The sequence below is a fragment of the Penaeus japonicus genome, unplaced genomic scaffold, assembly GCF_977035675.1.
Source record: "Penaeus japonicus unplaced genomic scaffold, GWHDUDI00000001_assembly GWHDUDI00000006, whole genome shotgun sequence".
NCBI classification, from domain to species: Eukaryota; Metazoa; Arthropoda; class Malacostraca; order Decapoda; family Penaeidae; genus Penaeus; species Penaeus japonicus.
In genome coordinates, this window is record NW_028234408.1 from 29886747 (window position 1) to 29912114 (window position 25368).

Here is a 25368-nt window from a genome sequence, read left to right on the forward strand (position 1 = left end):
ATAAGTGAATACTATTTACATTCTCTAATTTTAAATACTAAACTATTTTCATGACAATAATTTGAAAAAGAAAAAAGTAATATACTGTGCCTTATTATTTTGATCCTTTCTTTGCTGTTCTATAAAACTTTCCGAAAGAATCAAACTACTACTCACAGGTCTACACTAACAAAACAAAAATAAAGAAAAATGGCTCAGATTCACCTGACACCACAATATATATATATATATATATATATAATATATTATATATATATTTTTATATATTTATTTTAATATTTTATATAATGTAGATTTTACAATGCAAAAAGATCAACTTGTTTACCCGAATTTTTAGCTAAAGCAAGTAAACCTAAAAACAACAAATATCAATATCAGCTTTAAATTTTTATGATGTACATACACAAGAAAGGTATCAATCTAACTTATAATCATTATTTTAACTCAATCCTGAATTGGATCCTTGTGCGAATAAAAGGGACGTAATATAGAAATCTGTTTACCCAAACTCCCGGATGTTACTAATAGCTACCAAAAAATACCTTGGCTTGCAATTGAAGCAGATCATTATAAGATAAGCAAGAAAAGACCGCCAAAACCAAGAGTAATTACATTTTCCTGGGAAATTAATGTTTTTAAAAAAAGAAAAAACACGCTAAAACGCTTAACAAATCAGGTAAAGAGAACTTGAACAATGTTTGTGCAAAGCCCGTGTTGCATATTTGTCACCTAACATTAAGTTTCTAAGAATAGGTTGTGCTCTGTTTCTTTAAACAATAACTCTTTTCATTATAATTACTAATTGATCATAAAGAAAATTAACAAATTAGATGATTCACAAATGAAGTTACTAAGCATGCTAGCAATATATGGAAAAAGTTTCAATAAAGTTAAATTACTAGGAAAATAAGTTCATTATAAATACCCTTTTTTATCAGTATAAAGATGAAAAATGGTCTTTCATTTCTATATTCCTAAACAAATGAAAGGACAAATTACGTAACTGTTCCTGAAAAAAGTTCTTGCAATTCCTTTCTTTTTTTTAAAAGATTTAAATTTTTTTTTTTTTCCAACATAGCTCAATGAATGTATACAAGCAAATCATTCGATAGTGTTATTCATTCTACTCTCCATCACAAAAGTTTTTTGGGTCTAATGAGAACAAGAAGGCAGAGACAGGGGGGGAGAAAGAAAGAAGAAGGAAGGAGGAAGGGAGTGAGGGAGAGAAAAGGGAAAGGGAAGGGAAAGGGAAGGGAAAGGGAAAGGGAAAGGGAAGGGGGGAGGGAAGGAGGGGGGGGGGGGGGGAGAGAGAGAGAAGAGAAAAGAAGAGAGAGAGAGAGAAAAAGAGAGAGAGAAAGAGAAAGAAAAGAGAGAGAAAAGAGGGAGAGAGAGAGAAGAGAGAAAAGATCGAAAGAGGGAGCGAGAAATGTGGGGTGATTTTAAATTCTATTTTATAAGCAATGTTTTAAAACTGTTTTTTTGGTTTTTTTTTTAGTATATCCACTGGGAAATGTTATAAGGAAAAAAAAATTTTATCAATAGTAATCAATCAATAATTAATAATCAATTTATAATAATAACAAAGGTCAAAAACCAATAACAACATTTAACAGTAATGCTAATGAAAAACAATAAAAAAATAAAACTTAGAGAAGAGTAAATAAAAAAAGTAAATACAAAAGAAAAGTTTATTCAAATGATTAAAATTTACCCTCTGGGATTAAAAGGGGTCCCGCAGTTAATAAAAAAAAAAAGCAAAAAAAAACCCACATTTTACATATCTAACAAAAAGGGTAACATGTATTAAACTTTTGTAAAACATTGTGTAAAATGGTGTCAATAAATTTTTGGGGGCATGTTTCATGATCGGGAAATCCCAAATTACATAACGGCAGCTGCCAATATACCATTAACTAAAATAAAAACACTTATATTGGGCCTTTTGGATTTAAAACCTGACTTTAAATCTTGTTACTAAAATTATGGCAATTTGGGGTCAACTTTGAAGAAAATATACAGGAAAATACATTTATTAAACCCACAAAATTGGAATTTTTTACTTTATTTTACATTTTGGACTTAAAATCTATATTCAACTTAAATTTGTTTACTTTTGTTTTTTCTACAAACAGTTTTATAAAATTATAAAAACTGTCTGGTAAATATTTCAGGGTTTAACACGTTAAATGAATAACTGAAAAAAAATTTTAAAAACCCTTTTGTCTCGGAACTTTAGCATACAATCTATTTTTCAATAATGGGGCAATGTAATATAAAACTGATTTTTCCTTTATTTACCGATGGGGACCCTTCTAAAAATTTTGGGAAAACAAACTATATAGCATTATAAATTCACTTCTCATTACATCCATTAACACAAACCTGCGATTTAAAGATAATTTTCTGCGTCATTTGGGGGGACATATACACATTACATTTGTCAATAGTAGAAACTTTTCTGGAAAGGCACAAACTTTAAACCAATTGTACACTGCCTGTTCATTGTCTTAATAATTAGATGTTTGCATGCCTATGGTCAGAAACTGTACTGCTTGGAACTCTACGTTCATTTTCCTTTGCATCATCATTTTTCTGCCAAACTTTCAATTTAAAAAGATTGGGCTCAAGTGCAAGACCAGAACCAAAAAACAGAAATTCATCAATACTTGGCTCTGTAGAATGAACGACATTTAAAACCCCTTTGTCTCCATTACTATCAAATAATTTATGTATAAAATCTTACCAACTCTCCTTTTATAGTATAATCGAACTACAAAGAAATTTCCAAAACCTAATGCTGCAGCTTGTGGGCTTTTTTGTGTTTGGTTATTTGATATGTTTCAGGTTTTAAATTTTGAAAAAGAGTTTCTCTATAGTTCATGGCTAAATTTCCAGGGGATGAAATTGTACAGAAATAGGCATTCAATTGAGGATGCCTACCTCCCAATACCTGATTCTGAAATGATAACATTGCATCAAACTGAGGAAGTTCTATTTTCCATCCATGCTACATCATCAAAGGTGGGTAAGAGCCATATGCGACCCAAAATATTTTTTCCCTCTAGTTTAAATTTTTTCCTCTAGTTTTCTCGCAAACTAATTATCACAGGAACAATATTTGAAGTTACAAACACCAAGGTATTATTCCAAAAGCTTCTATAAAAAATACTATACGCATGCAGTAATATGGCACTTTAAAAATTATCAATTAAGGTACTGATTGAGCTACTTAAAGTACAACACAATTATTCAAATAACCTTTTAGATATACAAGTCCTTCCATTAGCTATGACAAAATTACACCTCTCAAAAACTATTGTGAAAATATAAATGATTAATTCGTGAACAATAAATAAAAGAGGAGCAGCTAATCCGTGCCAAGGAGACAAGCAAGCTGTACACCAAATACCTTTCAAGCCACAATAGTACAGATGACTTGTAAAAGAATGAAAGCAACCTATAATAGATTAATGCGATTTCTAACTAGCTAGCTATGAGGTGAAAAAAGGAATCATTCTGGAAATCTACAAAGACTGGCCAGATCTCCAACACACTCACACAACTGCAAAACTGTGCCTAATGATGCATCCGTTGATTTCACTTTGATATCAACAAGAAGCGGGGAAAGAGGGGAGAAGAAATAGCTTTTATAATATGAAAAAGATTATTTATTCCTCATCAAGTGTTTTCATCGGGGGGGGGGGGGGGGGAATTTAAAGTTTAAAACAAAATACTCAAGGAAGCAGTTGTCACAGGCTACAACTACTTCCTTTTTCTGTTGAATTTCAGCTTCCTGTGCAGCCAGTGTGTAGTGGCCCCCACACCTACAAAGATGTAAGGAGACACCCCTTCACGTCCGTTCCAGGTCCTCAAAACAGGTTTTTCACTCACGGAAAATTTTGGTACAACTGCAAAAGATAAACAGATTATCATAAAACATTAATCTTTATAAAGAGAACATGAAACAAGAATAAATCCTACATACCAAGCAAAACTTTTAATCATATAAAACAGTAAATCCTTTTCAAATATAGCCCTCCCCCAATTTTTTTTTCTAGTTCATGGCTGAAATTTTCATCTAAATACCCACACCTGGACTGAGCTTTAGAAATCCAAACATTTCCAAATACCAAATAGATAAGCTGTGAACAAAACTAAGAATTAGGAAAAGAGAAGACCTATGAATCTTATGAAAAGAAATACACAAATTACAGAATACAAAAAAATGACTAACGCATTAAATTCTTAAAATGCCCCAACAGTGGCAATACCAACTTGGGGAAAAAGGAAAAAAAGGAAAAGGGAAAAGAAAGAAAAAAAAAGAAAGAAAAAGAAAAAAAAAAAAAAGGGAAAACCATTTTGTGACCATTTTTCACAATGTGTACAGTTAAAGTTTTTAAATCTGTGTATTTGAAAAAATATAAAATATCCCTTTTTTCTCTCTTAAGCTGATCATCATTTCACGTCTCTTGAGAGTCCCCAAGCCCATGCCATGCTTCCTGACCTGAAACAAATTTTTCCCTTGGCACCTTCAACTGCAGATTTATCTGGGTGAAATTGCCGTGCCAACCCCTGGTACTGCGGGGGATCCAGTCCACTGGCATCTGACTAACCCCAAAGGACTTCGTACAAATTTCATCTGAAACAAGGGGTTTTGAAAGTTAGCAGTTCTTATGGACATCTCCTTTACCTTAATAATACACAAAAAATACATTTCTAATCTTCATCTAATCTTAAAAGGATGACTGTTGATGTGATAAATTTTAAATTTTCCATTGCAAGAAAAAAGGGCTAATGTTACAATGACTTTTGGCTGAAAACTCTTCCAATCTGTCAATATTTACATGCCCACCATTTTACACTTTTAATATTGAGTGTTCAGACATTCATACCCCCACCAATATGAGTGAAGTGGAGCCAGTGGAATTGCAGACCGGAGGGCAAACTATGTGAGCTTGAAAAGCTGCTGAGTTGTATTTAGTCTATAGCCTACACCAAAAACTCTTGACATTATTTCAAATTAGATCAACTATACAAATAATTTGATAATAAAGATATCTCCCTTAAACCTGGCTTAGAGCTAAATACATGACTGGTCAATGATCAAAATTTAACTCTTATTTATTCATTTTACATTTCCCTTTTTCCCACATACAAGAACCATATAGCTCATTATTATCTTTATACTTAGTGTGATAGAAGTTTTGTCGTTTAAATGGATGACAAAAAGCAACTTAATTTTTTTCGTTTTTGTACTGTCAAAAATGAATACAAAAAATATAACCATACTACAAAGAATTAAACCCTAAAGAGGTAGGGAAGAGCTTTTTGACGAATGCCACAGTAAAAGGCATCCCTTCAGCACAGGGGACAAAGGTAGACAATGGGCATGGTTTGAGTCAACCCTTTCCCCCTCCTCTTCTGCCTGCCATCCTTCATAATTGGTACCTTGGGAGAGGGCAGCCCCACTCTTTAAAAAATAGTTCTTGCTAGAGACGTGGATTTGGTGCCATTCAAGGGTCGCTCTCCGGGTGTGGGTAAGAGAAAGTGGGGCTATCTAGGTTAGTTAAACCCTTTTTTCTTAACCCCAAAACAGGGGAAGATTCGCTTGCCCATCTCCGGATGGGTTTTAATTTTAGACCGAGGGACTTTACACAACATACTTGACTTTTTCCCCACTCTCTTTCATCACTCATTGTAAAACTAGAGCTGTTTTGTGTTTTATTTTGTTTAAAAGACCCTATATGTCATATGACAAGCTCTATCAATGCTGCAGTTGACTCAAATTATAGCATATGATTCATAGCAGCTCAATATTTTCTATATTCTCAGTGTGATAGAAGTATTATGTTTTATGGGATTCTATATTCTCAGTGTGATAGAAGTATTATGTTTTATGGGAGGACAAAGCAAATTTTTTTTTTGGGGATTTTTGGACTGCTGAACGAATATGAAACATATAACCACACAATGAAATAACATGAAGGGGAGGGGAAAAGGAAGGAAACCTGTGGGTATCCTTTTTTGTGAGTACCACAATAAAATGCTCTCTATTGGGACAGAATACAATTTTTGGGCACTGAACATGGTTTTGATCACCTTCCCTTCTCGTTTTGCTTGCACATCCTTCATTGGGGGTACTTAAAGCAAGAGGGCGGTAACTTGCGTGTACCACCACTTTTTTAAAAAAAGGAGATGGGTGCCATTCCAAGGCTCTCTTTCTTTCTGGTGTTAGATGAAAGTAGTGCCACTAGGTTTTGACGTTTGGTTTTTCTTAACCCCTTTGCATCAAATGAAGTGCTAAACCGTCATTGGGATTACGCTTCCCCGCACGACAACTACCAATGCGGGTTTTGATCTCTCCCACTAAAACATGTTTTATATATGTACGTTTTGCATATACTCATTGCACTTGCAAAAAGGCCCCTTATTAAGGGGGGGGGGGTCCCGTAAAATCGGGGGGGTGGGTTGCCTGGAAACATAGCATGGTATTTCGCTGGGGGGGGGGGTTTTTAGCACTTGAGGCTGCGTGCACTTTTTATCTTCACAGAGGGAGCACACAAGCAAATAATTTGGGCCCGGCATGAATGGCTTAATAATAAAAGTAATAGTAATTATGCAATTGTCATCATCACTCATTCCTTACTCATTGCATAACAAAATAGCATAGTCATCCAAAATCCCTGAACGTCATGTATTGCATGACGCCCATTGCTAGGCCAAAGCTTCTGCATCACGTATGTCATGACACCCATCCACAATGGGTTTAATATTATGGCAATAAAATTTTGATTGTAATTTTCATCATTTACTCACAGTACAATTACCCAATTCCCGACGGAGGGAAATTCTAGCCTTGAATGTCCAAATGCCGGGGGGGGGGGGGGGCTTTCGAATTATTAGGCCTTATCAAGGGGAATGGCTGGCACAATACTGTGCCGCCCGGCAACTGGGCTTTTGAATGCGCGGTACACATGCTGTACCACCCGTCCTGTGAGGGTTAAGAAACAGTGATCCAAAATCCCCCAACGTCTTGTATGTCACGATGCCCATCATCAGGCAAAAACTCCTGCACCATGTATGTCATGACCCCTATTCGCAATGGGTTAACTGTCATGTGGTACTTGTGCTACATTTCAAACTTAAAGTAATTACCAAATGTACCACCAATGGGATATCAATGATTTATCTTTATTTTTTTTAAGTCCCATAATCCATCTATAAAAAAGATAAAACAAAAGTGCTGTCACAGCACTGAATGTAAATGGTGCTACGAGGGAGTTCTAGTGATGCTCAATGGCAGTTAACGTGTTAACTGCTCTATCCTTACACAATACTTCATTGAAAATCTTCACTTAAACTTTAGTAAATGTTTAGAATACATCTGAGCTTTAAGCACTAGCCTTGCACTGATTGGTGTGGCTTTTAGGCCAACAACCCTTATCCATAAACTTTCAAAAAATTTAAACAGGTTTTGATGCCCTCACAATTTATCATAAATATAAGCACTATTTTGCTAAAATTTGATGTGGCATTGGTCTGAGGAACATTGCCAGTCAAATTTTAAATTCAAAAAATTTCATTTCATGACTTATTGCCAATCATAACAGGGATATTGTGCACAGCATTTTTAAAACAAGGGTTGCTCTGTAGCTGTCTAGTGTGCATTATCTGCTGGATGAAAAAATTAACCTTAAGATGAAAAATTGTCCATTTTTATTGAGTAAAAAGACAGATATTGGGTCTCTAGAATTAGGTATACTTTGGCAATGCCCCCAACCGGGAATGCATTTGTAAAAATTTTAACCAATACTAGGCAAGGCCGGGTTTTAAAGTGAAGTTCGAGATTTAAACCCAACCCAAATAGCTGGTTCTCTTACGGGAGTCAATATAAAGGTGGGGTAAGTAAGCCTCTAAGCTTGAATATTGAGTTTCATTGCCCCCCTCTTCCCAAATAGATAATTTTTATTAAATTTGACTAAGTTTCATGCTTTGATTCTGCTGATTCATATGAAAACCCAATGGATACATTTGGCCATTAATCCCTTCTTTACCAATAATTTGCAAAAATGCTACATCCCTAAATGACCATATCAAGGGGTCTGCAACGTTGAACATGCATACATTAAATGAATGGAGCTAATGGGATTTGGGAATGCTCAGCAAGGCCTGTTTTTATTACCTGTTGAGGCAAAGGGCAAGTCAACAAAGTTGGTGATGAAATTTGACGTCATGACAGTCTTGAGCTTCCACCATTGGTATTCTGGTTATTTTGAGCCGAAAACCAAATTTTCTTTTCTTATGAAACCAAATTATATCTTTCAATGAGAGAGAGGTGTCTAGATTTTAAAATCTCATGATTGCAACTTGTGTAACCAATTTTTCAAGAATTTTTCTTCATCACAAGAAAAAATGATCATAAATCAATGTATTCAGGTCCCATCTTGTCATTGATACAAAGTATATCACACAGTGAACATCTGATGGGTCATAATAGGACACAATACCCCATATAATACAAGGGGAACTGTCAAGTGGTGCAGCAGAGCAATGCATTGCTACATTCTTGGGACCCGGTTGGAAATAGGGGGCAGGGGGGGGACTGAAAACATCCTGGTCTTCTGCAAAATACTGGCTTCAGGTGCAAGGAAATTTTCCATAACTATGGCTACCACAGAACTGGCCCAAATGTTCTTTGTTCATAATAAACAAGAAATGTGTATAGCCAATAAAAGTGAAGTCCTTGTTTCTAATTTGACAAATTTTCATGCTTTACATTTTTTTTAAAAAATTTTTTCAATCATCACCTGTTGGAAAGGTAAAAGACTGATTTTTTCTTGCATTATCCAATTCTATGTTCTATGAAGAATTTACATTTTTGGCTGGGGTTAAAACATGTTCAGTTTTTCTACAAAATTTTATGCAAACTTTGCAACTAAATTGGACTTTTTCCACTTGAAAATACAGCTGCGGGGTTCCACTCTTTTCCTACAAAATAATGAATTCTTACAATAAATAATTGGGTTTATAATAACCCCCTTTTAAGATGGGGTTTTCGCCTGACAAATGAGAACAAACTCAACTGGCCCAACAGCCCCTAAGACGGGCCAATGCCACAAAAGGACAGACAGTCCTCCCCCGCAGCCTTTACCCTTCCCGCCTGGGCCGTGCCCTGCCCTCTCCCCTTTCCCCCCCGGGGTTTACAGGGCCTCTCTCGCTCCCCACCTTTCAGGGTCCCTTCCAGAACTTCCGGTTACGTCATGCAAAGGGAAAAACAGAGGGGAATAAACGAGAATATTACCATATAAGAAGTGTCTCAGGATTCCCCGCCGCGTCCCCCGTTCACAGATGCGTCAAGCGATGAGGAAATGAGTTTATGAGCCCCCGAGCCCAAAGCGAGGGCTGAGGAAAGGGAGTGGTCTTTCCTTCTCGTTCCGAAGTCGTTTGTTTACGTCTCTGCCATCACAGCACTTTTTGCCACGCCGTCTCACTGCAACCTCGCCCCCGCGCATTTCCGATTTTTAAAAGGCGTTTATCGTACCGGGGGGTTGGGATTTTATGCAAATAGTCGCGGGCTTAAATTTGGAAAGTTTTCATCAAATTTTTGTTTTTTATTATATTATTTTTTTTGATGGATCAATTTTTGGTTCTAGGTATGTATTACTGCACGGAAAAAAAAGGGCGATTTTCTTTGAGAAGGTCGGAATAACTAAAATTATTTTACCCCGATGAAAACTCATGCAATTCTCTCCCATTGAGATGTTTTCCCAATGAGGGTCATTCGGTCGCGGTGATCATCTTACACGCAAACTTTGAAAACCCGGGACGATTAAAAACCCACACACTTAAAAATACAGTTGAGGTGAATAGCGTGATTTGAAACAGGAATAAAAATTTTTACAAGAAAATTAACTGTCAATCGTGTTCTGTGTTTAACAAAATACCACATACACTAATGAAGTAAAACACAATAATTCAAAACAAACCAACGTATTGATTAAACAAACATAAAAACATAGCATCCCCCCAAAATTGAATATAAATAAAATAAACAAAATCACATTCACACTAAAACAAGGACTGAGGCACCTACACCCATAGCATATTAAACGCACAAACACGGATACAAACACAATTCCACACACACAAACATAGGGCCGAATAGATGGGAACGCGGGGGGGGGGGGGGGAAAGGGTAACATCATATCTTAAAGTCATAGGAGCCCTGATATTTTAGAAAGGTTTGTATGTATTGAAGACTGGCACTTACGTTTTACAAGAACCTACTTTCTTTAATATTTTCGTAATTCCAGTTTAAAACGGGGTGACTCTAGAAAGGAAGACGCTCGAAAGAAAAGAAACCCCTGAAATGTTCCTCGTCTATCCTCCTACAATATTGATCCTAAGAATCTGAAATGGTCCACTTTCAAACCCGTCCTCTCTTTCATTTGCCACATTTCTGCCTTTTCTTCATAGTTTTTCTTCTCTGCATTGAGTGGCCACTATGTGTTTTTTCTTTGCTGATCGTTTTGGGCCCTACTCTTCTAGTTATTCTCTCCGGTGCGGCGACTTATTGCAGATCATGTCATCTGAAGGGTGCGGTCCCTCGTGCTTCCTTCTCAATTTTTCCCCATTGTTTACATCCCATTTTATATTATAAATGACAAGGACTTGAAGCTGATCCTTCCTGCAGTCCAACCTTGGGTCCCGAATTCTTCCCCCTCTGGGCGCGCAAACTTAGCTGCCCTGAGTTCCTCAACATAGTTCATAACCATCTCCCAGGGGGTTTTTGGCACTCCCTCGCCGCGGCTCCACCAAAATTTTCCCCCGCGGGCCCATATGCCTTTCCGAGTCAATAAATTTCCTATTGCTCGTCATCAAGACCATTATTTGCAAATATTCATATTTCTCGTAAATCCTACTTTCTTAAATCTTTTATGGTCATCCTTTTTTTTTAATTACTTTCTTCCCAATTTAAATGCATTGGGCGAGTATTTGTTTTTTCTATAGTTTTTTACAACGCAGATATCCCCCCTTTCCTTTAAGATTGACATCAACACGCTTTAATCCTCAGGGATCTCTCCAGCCAAACAGTAGATGCACCCCCCCCTGTTGGATACCTTTCTCCTCAGGCTTCACATTTCTATTGGGATATCGTCGGTAGCGGTTGCTTTACTCTTCCTCGTGTCTTCCGTTGCCCTTTTCACTTCTGACTCTTTAATCTCCGACTCAATTTCTTGATTTCCTCCGATCTCCTTAGTGGGCTCCCTTGGGGTTTCCCCGTTTAAGAACAGCCACCATGTATCTCCTTCCCACACTCTGCCCTCTGCCCACACAGCCACTCGTGTCCCCCTGCCAACGAAACCTTATTCTATCTCACGCCCACTAGAACTTCATAAACCTATCCTCCCTTCCTGCATCCCACCTAGTAAAACTGGTTTTCACACAAATTATTAATTTTTACCCTAGGGCAGAGTGGGGGAAGGAGATACTGGTGGCTGTTTTAAACGGGAAACCAAGGGAGAATAAGGAGATCGGAGGAAATCAAGAAATTGAGTCGGAGATTAAAGAGTCAGAAGTGAAAAGGGCAACGGAAGACACGAGGAAGAGTAAAGCAACCGCTACCGACGATATCCCAATAGAAATGTGAAGCCTGAGGAGAAAGAGGTATCCAAACGGTGTGCATCATACTGCTTGCTGGAGAGATACCTGAGGAATAAAGCGTGTTGATGTCAATCTTCAAAGGAAAGGGGGATATCCTGCGTTGTAAAAACTATAGAGAAATCAAACTACTCGCCAATGCATTTAAAATCTGGAAGAAAGTAATTAAAAAAAGGGATGAATCATGAAGATTTAAGAAAGTCTGGATTTACGATGAAATATGCAATATTTGCAATAATGGTCTTGATGACGAAGCAATAAGAAATTTATTGACTCGTGAAAGGCATATAGCCGCGTGGGAACATATGGTGGAGCCGAAGGCAGAAGGGAGTGCCAGAAACCCCTGTGAGACTGGTTATGAACTATGTATGAGGAACTCAGGGCAGCGTAAGATGCGCGCCCAGACGGGGGAAGAATTCGGGATCAAGGTTGGACTGCAGGAAGGATCAGCTTCAAGTCCTTGTCATTTATTATATAAATGGATGTAACAATAGGGAAATTGAGGAAGGAAGCACGATGGACCGCACCCTTCCAAGATGACACTGATCTGCAATAAGTCGCCGCACCGGAGAGAATAACTAGAAGAGTATGGCCTAACGATCAGCAAAGAAAAGACACAATAGATGGCCACTCAATGCAGGGAAGACAACTATGAAGATACAGGCAGAAATGTGGCAAATGATAGAGAGAGACTGGTGAAAGTGGACCAGTTCAGATTCTTAGGATCAATATTGTAGGAGGATAGACGAGGAACATTATCAGGGGGTTTCTTTTCTTTCGAGCGCTCTTCCCTTTCCTAGAGTCACCCCGTTTTAAACTAGGAATTACGAATATATAAAGCTATGTTAGGTTCTTGTAAAACGTAAGTGCCAGTCTTCAATACATACAAACCTTTCTAAAATATCAGGGCTCCTATGACTTTAAGATATGATGTTACCCTTTCACCCCCCCCCCCCGCGTTCCCATCTATTCGGCCCTATGTTTGTGTGTGTGGAATTGTGTTTGTATCCGTGTTTGTGCGTTTAATATGCTATGGGTGTAGGTGCCTCAGTCCTTGTTTTAGTGTGAATGTGATTTTGTTTATTTTATTTATATTCAAGTCGGGGTATGCTATGTTTATATGTTTGTTTATCAATACGTTGGTTTGTTTTGAATTATTGTGTTTTACTTCATTAGTGTATGTGGTATCTATGTTAAACAGAACAACGATTGAAAGTTAATTTTCTTGTAAAAATATTATTCCTGTTTCAAATCACGCTATTCACTCAACTGATTTTTTAAGTGTTGTGTGTTTTTTATTCGTCAGTTTGCAAAGTTTGCGTGTAAGATGACTCACCGCGACAGAATGAACGTCCATTGTAAATCATCTTCAAATTGCATGAGTTTTCATCGGTGTAAAATATTTCAGTTATTCCGACATTCTCAAAGAAAATCGCCTCTTCCGTACAGTAATACCATACCCAGAACCAAAAATAGATCCATCAAAAGCATAATATAGAAAAAATCAAATCCGATGAAAAACTTTCCAAATTTATGCAGCGACTATTTGCATAATATCACAACCAACGGTACGATAAACCGCCATTAATAATCCGAGAAATGCGGCGGGCGCAGAGGTTGCACGTGAGACGGCGTGGCAACAGTGCTGTGATGGCAGAGACGTAAACAAACGACTTCGGAACGAGAAGGAACGACACTCACTTTCCTCAGCCCTCGCTTGACTCGGCGCTCATTAAACTCATCACTCATCGCTTGACTCATCTGTGAACGGGGACGCGGCGGGGAATCCTGCAGACACTTCTTATATGGTAATATTCTCGATGATTCCCCTCTGTCTTCCCGTTGCAGTGACAGTAACCGGAAGTACTGGGAAGGAGCCTGAAAGGTGCGAGCGAGAGAGGCTGAATAAATCCCGGAGGTGGAAAGGGGGAGAGGAGCAGGGCACGGCCAAGGCGGGAAGGGTAACGGCTGCGGGGTGCAGGACTGTCTGTGCCTTTTGTGGTCTTTTGGCCCGTCTGTGGGGACTGTTGGGCCAGTTGAGGTTTGTTCTCATTTGTCAGGCGATAACACCATCTTAGAACTGTTTATATAAAACAATTATTTATTGTAAGAATTCATTATTTTGTAGGACAAAGAGTGGAACCCCAGCAGCTGTACTTTCAAGTGGAAAAGTCCAATTTAGTTGCAAAGTTTGCATAGAATTTGTAGCAAACTGAACATGTTTTAACCCCCAGCCATAAATGTAAATTCTTCATAGAACATAGAATTGGATAATGCAAGAAAAATTCAGTCATTTACCTTTCCAACAGGTGATGATTGAAACAATTTTTAAAAATGTAAAGCATGAAAATTTGTCTAATAGAAACAAGGACTTCACTTTTATTGGCTATACACATTTCTTGTATTATTATGAATCTAGAACATTTAGCCAGTTCTGTGGTAGTCCATAGTTATGGACAATTTCCTTGCACCTGAAGCCCAGTATTTTGCAGAAGACCAGGATGTTTTCAGTCCCCCCCCCTGCCCCCTATATTCCAACCGGGTCCCCAGAATGTAGCAAAGCATTGCTCTGCTGCACCACTTGACAGTTCCCCCTTGTATTATATGAGAGGTATTGTGTACATATTATGACCACATCCAGACTGTTCACTGTGTGATATACTTTGTATCAATGACAAGATAGACCTGAATACATAGATTCTATGATCATTTATCTTGTGATGAAGAACATTCTTGTGAAATTGGATACACAAGTTGCAATCATGAGATTTTAAAATCTAGACACCATCTCTCTCATTGCAAGATATAATTTGGTTTCCCATAAGAAAAGAAAATGGTTTTACGGCTCAAAATAACCAGAATACCAATGGTGGAAGCTCAAGACTGTCATGACGTCAAACTTCATCACCAACTTTGTTGACTTGACCTATTGCCATCAACAGGTAATAAAAACAGGCCTTGCTGAGCATTCCCAAATCCCATTAGCTACCATTCATTTGAGAATGTATGCATGTTCAACAGTTGCAGATCCCTTGATATGGTCATTTTAGGGATGTAGTCATTTTTGCAAATTATTGGTAAAGAAGGGATTAATGGCCACAATGTATCCATTGAGTTTTCATATGAATCAGCAGAATCAAAGCATGAAACTCTAGTCAAATTTAATAAAATTATCTATTGGTAAGAGGGGGGCAATGAAACTCAATATTCAAGCTTAGAGGCTTTACTTACCCCACCTTTATATTGACTCACAGTAAGAGAACCAGCTATTTGGGTTGTTCAAATCTCAGAACTTCACTTAACCTGGCCTTGCCTAGTATTGGTTAATCTTTCACAAATGCATTCCAGGTTTGGTGCATTTGCCAAAGTATACCATAATTCTAGAGACACCCAATATCTGTCTTTTTACTCAATAAGAATGGACAATTTACATCTTAAGGTTAATTTTACATCCAGCAGACTAATGCACACTAGACAGCTACAGAGCAACCCTCTGTTTTAAAAATGCTGTGCACAATATCCATGTTATGATTGGCAATAAGTCATTGAAATGATTATTTGAATAATATTTGACTGGCAATGTTCCTCAGACCATTGCCACATCTATTCTAGCAAGATAGAGCTTATATCATGATAAATTGTGAGGGACATCAACAACCTGTAACTTATTGAACTGTTTATGGATAAGGGTTGTTGGCCTAAAAGCCACACCAATCAGTGCAAGGCTAGTGCTTAAAGCTCAGATGTATTCTAAACATTTACTAAAGTTTAAGTGAAGATTTTCAATGAAGTATTGTGTAAGGATAGAGCAGTTAACACGTTAACTGCCATTGAGCATCACTAGAACTCCCTGGTAGCACCATTTACATTCAGTGCTGTGGCAGCACTTTTGTTTTATCTTTTTTATAGATGGATTATGGGACTTAACAAAAATAAAGATAAATCATTGATATCCCATTGGTGGTTCATTTGGTGATTACTGTAAGTTTGAAATGTAGCACAAGTACCACATGGCAGTTAACCCATTGCGGATAGGGGTCATGACATACATGGTGCAGAAGTTTTTGCCTGATGATGGGCATCGTGACATACAAGATGTTGGGGGATTTTGGATCACTGTTTCTTTATTGTACTGTGAGTGATGATGATAATTACAATCATAAATTATTGCCATAATATTAACCCATTGTGGATGGGTGTCATGACATACATGATGCAGAAGCTTTGGCCTAGCAATGGGCGTCATGCAATACATGACGTTCAGGGATTTTGGATGACTATGCTATTTTGTTGTGCAATGAGTAAGGAATGAGTGATGATGACAATTGCATAATTACTATAATTACTGTAATATTAAGCCATTCATGCCAGGCCAATTATTTGCTTGATGCTGCTCCCTCTGTGAAGATAATAAGTGCACGCAGCCTCCAAGTGCTAGATCTCTCCCGGCGCAATACCATGCTATGTTTCTCAGAGCAATCTACACCCACCCGATTTTACGGGATGCTGAGAAGCGCTTTTTGCAAGTGCAATGAGTATATGCATACGTAAATATATAAAACATGTATTTAGTGGGAGAGATCATAACGCGATTGGTAGTTGTCTCGCAGGAGCGATATATTCCCATGACGTGATAGCACGTCATTTGATGCAAATGGGTTAAGCAAACCAAACATCCAAAACCTAGATGGCACTACTTTCATCTAACACCAGTAAGAAAGAGAGCCTTGAATGGCACCCATCTACTCTTTATAAAGTGGTGGTACACAGCAAGTTACCGACCTCTTGCTTTAAAGTACCACCAATGAAGGATGTGCAAGCAGAACGAGAAGAGGAAGGTGACTCAAACCATGTTCAGTGTCCAAAATGTACTTCTGTACCAATAGAGATGCATTTTATTGTGGTACTCACAATAAGGATAAGCACAGGTTTCCTTCCTCTTCCCTACCCCTTCATGTTATCTTCATTGTAGATGGTTATATGTTTCATATTCGTTCATGACAGTACACAAATACAAAAAAATAAAGTTGCCTTTTGTCCTCCCATAAAACATAATACTTGTATCACACTGAGAATATAGAAAATAATGAGCTGCTATGAATCATATGCTATAATTTGAGTCAACTGCAGCATTGATAGAGCTTGTCATATGACATATATATGTCTCTAAACACAATAAAAACACAAAAACAGCTCTAGTTTTACAATGAGTGACTGAAAGAGAGTGGGGAAAAGTCAAAGTATGTTGTGTAAAGCTACCTCGGTCTGAAATAAAACCCATCCTGGAGACTGGGCAAGCGAATCTATCCCCTGTTTTGGGTTAAGCAAAATGGGTTTAACCCACACACATCAATTGATTTAGGCCTAATAATTCGAACGCCCCGGCATTTGGACATTCAGGGCTAGAATTCCCCCGTCGGGGATGGGTTAACTAAAACCTAGATGGCACCACTTTCTCTTAGCACCAGCAGGAGAGAGAGCCTTGAATGGCACCAATCCACAGTCTCTAGCAAGCATTATCTTTAAAGAGTGATGGCTGACCTCCTACTCTAAGGTACCAATTATGAAGGATGTGCAGGCAGAAGAGGAGGAGGAAGGTGACTCAAACCATGCCCATTGTCTACAGTGTACCCCTGTGCTAGAAGGGATGCCTTTTACTGTGGCATTCAGTCATAAGCTCTTCCCTACCTCTTCATGTTAACTTCTTTGTGTATGGTTATATTTTTTGTATTCATTTATGACAGTACAAATACAAAAAAAGTTAAGTTGCTTTTTGTCATCCCATGAAACGACAATACTTCTATCACACTAAGTATAAAGATAATAATGAGCTAATATGGTTCTTGTATTGTGAAAAGGAGAAATGTAAAATGAATAAATAAGAGTTAATTGTGATCATTGACCAGTATGTATTTAGCTCTAAGCCAGGTTTAAGTAGATATCTTTATTATCAAATTATTTGTATATGTTTTGATCTAATTTGAAATAATGTCATAGAGTCTGGTGTAGGCTAATAGACTAAATACAACTCAGCAGCTTTTCAAGCTCAACATAGTCTCTGCATCATGGTCTGCAATTCCACTGGCTCACACTTCACTCATATTTGGTGGAGGGCTATGAATGTCTGAACACTCAAATATTACAAGTGTAATATGGTGACATGTAAATATTGACAGATTGGAAGAGTTTTCAGCCAAACAGTCATTGTAACATTAGCCCTTTTTATCTTGCAATGGAATTAATATTTACTCACATCACACCAGTCTATCCTTTTAAGATCTAGATGAAGATTAGAAATGTATTTTTTGTGTATTATTAAAGTAATGGAGATGTCCATAAGAACTGCTAACTTTCAAAAACATTGTTTCAGATGACTTTGTACGATGTCCTTGGTGTTAGTCAAGATGCCAGTGAGACTGAGATCCGCCAGCAGTACCAGGAGTTGGCACGGCAATTTCACCCAGATAAATCTGCAGTTGAAGGTGCCAAGGAAAAATTTGTGCAGGTCACGGAAGCATGGCATGTGCTTGGAGACTCTCAGAAGAGACGTGAATATGATGATCAGCTTAAGAGAGAAAAGGTATATTTTATATTTTTTCAAATACACAGCATATAAATCTTTAACTGTACACATTGTGAACTATGGTCACAAAGATGGATTCCTTTTCTTTCTTTCTTTTTCTTTTCTTTTCTTTTCTTTTCTTTCCTTTTTTTCTTTACACAAGTTGGTATTGCCACTGTTGGGGCATTTTAAAGAATTTAATGCAGTTAGTCAGTAATTTTTGTATTCTGTAATTTGTGTATTGCTTTTCATAAGATTCATAGGTACTTCTCTTTTCCTAATATCTTAGTTTTGTTCACAGCTAATATATTTGGTATTGGATTAATGTTTTGGATTTCTAAAGCTCAGTCCAGGTGTGGGTATTTAGATGAAAATTTCAGCCATGAACTAGAAAAAAAAATTGGGGGAGGCTATATTTTGAAAAGGATTTACCTGTTTTATATAGACTTAAAAGATTGCTTTGAGTCATGTAGGATTTATTCTTGTTTCATGTTCTCTTTATAAAGATTCATTGATTTATGATAATCATGTTTATCTTTTGCAGTTGTATCAAGAATTTCCAGTGAGTGAAGAACTGTTTTTAGAGGACCTGGAACGAGACCGTGAAGAAGGTGTCTACTTACATCATTGTAGGTGTGGGGGACACTACACACTGGCTGCACAGGATGCTAGAAATTCAACAGAGAAGGAAGTAGTTGTAGCCTGTGACAACTGCTCCTTGAGTATTCTTGTCTTACTTAATTGCGATGAAAACACTTGATAGAGGAATAATTAATCTTGTCTATATTATGAAGCTATTTCTTCTCACCTCTTTCACGCTTCTTGTCTGATATCAAAGTGAAATCAAAGGTGCATCATTAGGCACAGTTTTGCAGTTGTGTGAGTGTTGTTGGAGATCTGGCCAGTCTTTGTAGATTTTCCAGAATGAATTCCTTGTTCACCTCATAGCTAGCTAGTTAGAAATCAGCATTATCATATATTATAGGTTTGCTTTCATTCTTTTACAAGTCATCCTGTACTATTGTAGGCTTGAATAGGTATTTGGTGTACAGCTTGCTTGTCTCCTTGGGCACAGGATTAGCTGCTCCTCTTTTAGTAGTGTTCACTGAATTAATCATTTATATTCTTCACAATAGTTTTGAGAGGTGTAATTTTTGTCATCAGCTAATGGAAGGACTTGTATATCTAAAGCTGTTATTTGAAAAATTGTGTTGTAACTTTAAGTAGCTCAATCAGTACATTAATTGTATAATTTTTAAAAGTTGCATATTTACTGCATGCAGTATAGTATGTTATAGAAGCATTTTAGGAATATACCTTGGTGTTTGTAACTTCAATATTGTTCCTGTGATATTTAGTTTGCAGAAGAAAACTAGAGGAAACATTAACTAGATGAAAAAATATATTGTCGTCATATGGCTCTTACCACCTTTGATGATGTAGCATGATGAAAATAGAACTTCCTCAGTTTGATGCAATGTTATCATTTCAGAATCAGGTATTGAGGTAGGCACCCTCAATTAGAATGCCTATTTCTGTACTATCTCTCATGCCATGGTAATTTAGCCATGACCACCTTATAGAGTACTCTTTACAAAATTTGAACATGCAAATATCAAATAAACAAACACAAAAAAGAACACAAGCTGCAGCATTAGGTTTTGGAATTTCATTGATAGTTAGATTATACTACTAAAAGAGAGTTGGTAAGATTTTATAAATAATTATTTGATAAGCATAATGGAGACAAAGAGGTTAAATGTCATTCATTCTACAGAGCCAAGTACTTGCATGTATTTCTGTATTTGGTTCTGGTCTTGGCACCTTGAGCACAATCTGTAAATTGAAAGTTTGGCAGAACATGATGATGCAAAGGAAAATGAAAGTAGAGTTCCTTAGCAGTACAGTTTCTGACCATAAGGCTATGCAAACATCTAATTATTAAGACAATAGAACAGGCAGTGTACAATCTGGATGAAATGTTTGTGCCTTTCCAGAAAAAGTACTACTATCTGACAAATGTAATGTGTATATGTACCTAAATGACGCAGAAAATTATCTTTAAATCAGCAGGTTTGTGTTAATTGATGTAATGAGAAGTGACTGATATTGCTATACATAGTTTGTTTTCAAAATTTTGATGAAGGGTCCACATCTGTAAATAGGAATATCAGTTATAGATATACATTGCACATTATTGAAAAATAGATTGATATGCTAAAGTTACCGAGACAAAAGGTTTTACATTTTATTTCAGTTATTCATTTAACAGTGCTTAACCTTTAACATATTTACCAGACAGATTTGATAATATTTATAATCTGCATTTGTAGAAAAACAAAAGTAAAAATTTAAGTTGAGTTATAGATTTTAAGTACCAAAATGTAAATAAAGTAAATAATTTCCAATTTTGTGATTATATAAAATGTATTTTCCTGTATATTTTCTTCAAAGTTGACCAAATTGCCATAATTTTAGTAACCAAGATTCTATAAGTCAGGTTAAGTCCAAGGCCCAAATAAGTGTTTTTATTTTAGTTACATGTTATATTGGCAGCTGCCGTTATGTAATTTGGGATCCTGATCATGAAACATGACCAAAATCATTTATTGACACCATTTTACACAATGTATTTACAATGTTTATACATGTTACCTTTTTGTTAGATATGTAAAATGTGGGTTTTTTTTCTGCTTTTTTTTTTTATTAACTTGCAGATCCCTTAATACAGAGGGTAAATTTTACATCATTTGAATAAACCTTTTCTTTGTAATTTACTTATTTATTTACTCTTCTCTAAGTTTTTATTTTTTTATTGTTATCATTAGCATTACTGTTAATATAGTTGTTATTGGTTATGACCTTTGTTATTATTATCATTGATTATTAATTATTGATTGATTACTATTGCATAAAATTTTATTTTCCTTACTAAACATTTCCCAGTGGCATATACTAAAAACAAAACAAAAAACAGTTTTGAACATTGCTATAAACACTAGAACTGAATCACACACACTTTCTCGCTCCCTCTTTCTATCTATCTCTCTCTCTCTCTCTCTCTCTCTCTCTCTCTCTCTCTCTCTCTCTCTCTCTCTCTCTCTCTCTCTCTCTCTCTCTCTCTCTCTCTCTCTCTCTCTCTCTCTCCCTCTCTCTCTCTCTCTCTCTCTCTCTCTCTCTCTCCCCCCCCCCTCCCTCCCTCCCTTCCTCCCTCCCTTCCTTCCTTCCTTCCTTCCTTCCTTCCTTCCTTCTCTCTCCCTCCCTCCCTTCCTTCCTTCCTTCTTTCTTTCTTTCTCCCCCCCCTGTCTCTGCCCTCTCTTGTTCTCATTAGATCAAAAAACATTTGTGATGAGAAGAGATAGACTGAATAACACTATCGAAATGATTTAGCTTGTATACATTCATTGAGCTATGTTGGAAAAAAGTAAAATAAAATCATTTTAAGAAAAAGAAAAGAATTGCAAGAACTTTTTCAGGAACAGTTACGTAATTTGTCCTTTCATGTGCATAGGAATATAGAAACTGAAAGACCATTTTTCATCTTTATAATGATACAAAAGATATTTATCAATGATACATATTTTCCTAGTAATTTAACTTTAATTGAAACTTTTTCCATATATTGCTAGCATGCTTAGTAAACTTTCATTTGTGAATCATCTAATGTTAATTTTCATTATGATCATATTAGTAATTATAATGATAAGAGTTATTGTTTAAAGAAACAGAGCACAACCTATTTCTTTAGTACTTAATGTTAGGTGACTAAATATGCACACACTGCTTTGCACAAACATCTGTTCAAGTTCTCTTTACCTGATTTGTTAAGCGATTTAGCTGTGTTTTTCTTTTTACTTTTATAAACATTAACTTCCAGGAAAATGTAATTACTCTTGGATTGGAGGTCTTTTCTTGCTTATCTTATAATGATCTAGCTTCAACCTTGCAAGCCAAGGGTATTTTTTGGTAGCTATTATGTAACATCCAGAGTTTGGGTAAACAGATTTCTATTATTACGTCCCTTTTCATTCTGCACAAGGATCCAATTCATGATTGAGTTAAAATAATGATTATTAGTTAGCATTGATACCTTCTTGTGTACTGTACATCATAACAAATTAAGCTGTTATTGATATTGTTGTTTTTAGGATACTTGCTTTATGCTAAATATTAGGGTAAAAAGTTGAGTTCTTTTTGCATTGTAAATCTACATTATATAAACATATATATATATATATATATATATATATATATATATATATATATATATATATATATATATATATATATATATATATATATATATATTGTGGTGTCAGGTGAATCATGAGCATTTATCTTTACTTTTTGTTTTGTCTAGTGTAGACCTGTGAGTAGTAGTTTGCTTCTTTCGGAAAGTTTTATAAGAACCAAGCAAAGTAAAGGAATCAAGATAATAAGGCACCAGTATATTACTTTTTTCTTTTTCAATTATTGTCATGAAAATAGTTTAGTATAAGATTAGAGAATGTAAATAGTATTCACTTATGTAAAAGTAATCTTTAATGTTGCAGTTTTAGTTTTGATTTTTATTCTCTGCCAATTCCTTTTTTTTTCTTTTCTTTTCTTTTCTTTTTTTTTTCTTTTTTTTTCTTTTTTTTCTTTCTAGAAAATTATCTTGGCTTAAAAGGTTCACTCAGAATGTTTTGATGCTGTTGGTAGCTAAATGATAAGGAAAGTTGTATGTACACAGATTGAACGGAGGATGTACGTGATCAAACATTAGGTTGTGCATGCGCTTCCATGAATAAGTGTGAACAAATGGACAGTCTTCATATTGCTAAAATGCCACATCAATTATACAACCATCAAATAGTCACATAACTGTCAACTAATCACATAGCCATCTTAAGCAAGCCATCTAATAGCTCCATAACCATTTAGTAGTGCCACATGACCACTGCTAGTCAAATAATCAGTAGCACAAAACCATCCAGATTTCACAAACACTTCAGTAATTGCATAACCATCAGATGTTTAAATAACTATCTGCTAGTCACACCTTTCCATAGTCACAAACCCCTCAATGAGTAAAGTAAGTCATTTAATTCACCAACATATATGGAAATTATTATTTGTGCTTATATAATTAGATTATTTGTGAGTTCACTAAATGTGTATTTATGATAAGTAGACAATTACTTCATCATTTTAAAGACATTTTTTAGTCACTCATTTAGAATGTGCTTCTTTTAGGAAGCATTTACCTTGCAACCAGTAGCGCCCAATACCATCCCAATCCATACTATGTTGCAACCTGTTTCATGTGGCTACAATTTGAATAGATCCCTGTGATCTCAGCACTTGAACCTGAATGGAAGCTGGTCTTTCTGACGGTTTGTTATTGTAATTGCATTGGTTTTCAGTATTCTGTTTTGATCTTTGGAATGCACTAATGTTAATCTTGTTGATTTGCAAAGAGCTGGGCGGCACAAATTCCAGGTTATTATGATTTTATTATTATTGCTATTACTTAGATAATATTTCAAAGAATATGCTATTCACTGTGTAGGGCAAATTAATTTCTTTATAATGTGAAATATATGTAGGAAATATATAGTAATTGAAGAAATTAATTGAAAATATTATCCGAGTTCTAGGCTCACAAAAGGTAAACATCAGATGTAGAAGAAAGCATTCATCACTTCCCAGCATGCTCCATTTTGCAAGGTGATCTGCTGCCAGTTGAATCTGTTGACACTTGCTGTCATATTGATTTTTTTTTAAGTTTACTTAAATCCTATGAAAGAAAGAACAGATTTCATAATGTAAATGTCAGTCTCTTTGGTTCCATCTGATAGGACAAAAAGAACACATGGAGGATGCCCCCACACTCCTTGGTTGGATGAATGTGGTGAAGATTCCTCAGTTGTTGTGACAATGTTAATTTTAAGAGGACCTCGCGCAGCCAAGCTAAATTATATTTGGATCTAGAATTAGATGATCATATGCACCAGTCATGAAAAGTTGATCTGCCTTTGTTTTCACATTGTTAGTATTATGATTATTATTATTATTATTATTATTACTTTGGGGATGTTCTGAGCATTATGACTTTTTTTAGTGTGTTTTATTTGAAAATATAGTTCTTGAAATCTGACTTGCAGTTATGAAGATACACAGTAGTGGTGCTGTTTGTTGAACGGTAGAAACATAGTTTAATGTTTGCATCAACAGATAACACATGTAAAGCAAATGCTGTGTCATCTGTAGAACAATAAAGTGAACTCTTGAGCTGGTGTTTCCATTTCCAGGCTTCTCATGTAATCTTTTTTAAATAACATGTCTCTTTTGCATCTCCCCAGTCTCTCTCGGACTTACTCTGAAGTCATGTTCTTAAAACTGTTGAAGACCAGTTAACCCATTCACACCGGGGCGATTCCGGCTCTGAATGGTCAGAATGCTGGTGTTTTAGAACACATCAGCCTAACGCCTCGGGATTCTTGGGCGCACTAGCCGCCAGTGCCAGCCTTGACCAAATATCGCCGGCGTTTGATGCAAAAACCACGAAACGTGTCAGCACGTCATCCGGCGTGAATGGGTTAAGAGAAGACAAGAAAACTAGTCTGGAGGATATCATCATTGGATGATTAGTGTATCAATTCAAGTTTTGTTGCTCTGAATTTGAAAATGGTTATGGCAATACAATTATTCTATAAGTATAGTTGTAAAAAGTAGTTGTTATTGAGGGAGTGGTAAAGGGGGCAGGGAGACTGTAAAAGCATGAGTAATGATACTAGGCAACAGTAAGATGTAGCTTTGTAAATTATAGTATTGCATGTAGTGTATATGAAACTCCAGCAGGTTGACTGTTATATAAATATCATAAATACACTAATCAGATTCATCTGCAATCAATGTAAAACATTAAAAAGGAAGTTAAATCACACAGAAACATGAAATTCAATGCAGATGTTCCATGCATTGTGTAATCCTGGTAGTCAGCAGGATATAAATCCATATTAACCCTCTCTGGACGGGTGGTACACTACAGTACCGCTCATTCAAGGGCCCGGTGGCCGGGTGGCACCATATGGTGCCAGTTATTTAATTGATTTAGGCCTAAGCGATCGAAAGCCCCGGCATTGTGACATGGAAGGCTGGAA

At 36.4% G+C, this 25368-nt stretch overlaps 1 protein-coding gene across 2 annotated transcripts; it reads left to right on the plus strand.

The window, feature by feature from the left end:
- Positions 1-13295: 13295 nt before the first annotated feature.
- LOC122244684 (uncharacterized) lies at positions 13296-21130 on the plus strand. 2 transcript variants are annotated; one of them, XM_043002651.2, is made up of 3 exons: positions 13296-13469; positions 18032-18241; positions 18768-21130. In XM_043002651.2, exons 1-3 carry the CDS (start codon positions 13467-13469, stop codon positions 18981-18983), a joined length of 429 nt encoding a protein of 142 aa, XP_042858585.1. In that variant the 5' UTR covers positions 13296-13466; the 3' UTR covers positions 18984-21130. The 2 variants fall into 2 exon arrangements, with proteins under 2 accessions (XP_042858585.1, XP_042858586.1); XM_043002652.2 differs by lacking the exon at positions 13296-13469 and adding an exon at positions 13564-13702.
- The last annotated feature ends 4238 nt before the right edge of the window (positions 21131-25368 follow it).

What these genes read in the sequence shown, in the direction of transcription:
- LOC122244684 (XM_043002651.2), top strand. An exon ending in ATCAGCTTAAGAGAGAAAAG is followed by an intron (nt 18,242 to 18,767) that starts GTATATTTTATA and finishes TATCTTTTGCAG; the next exon opens with TTGTATCAAGAATTTCCAGT.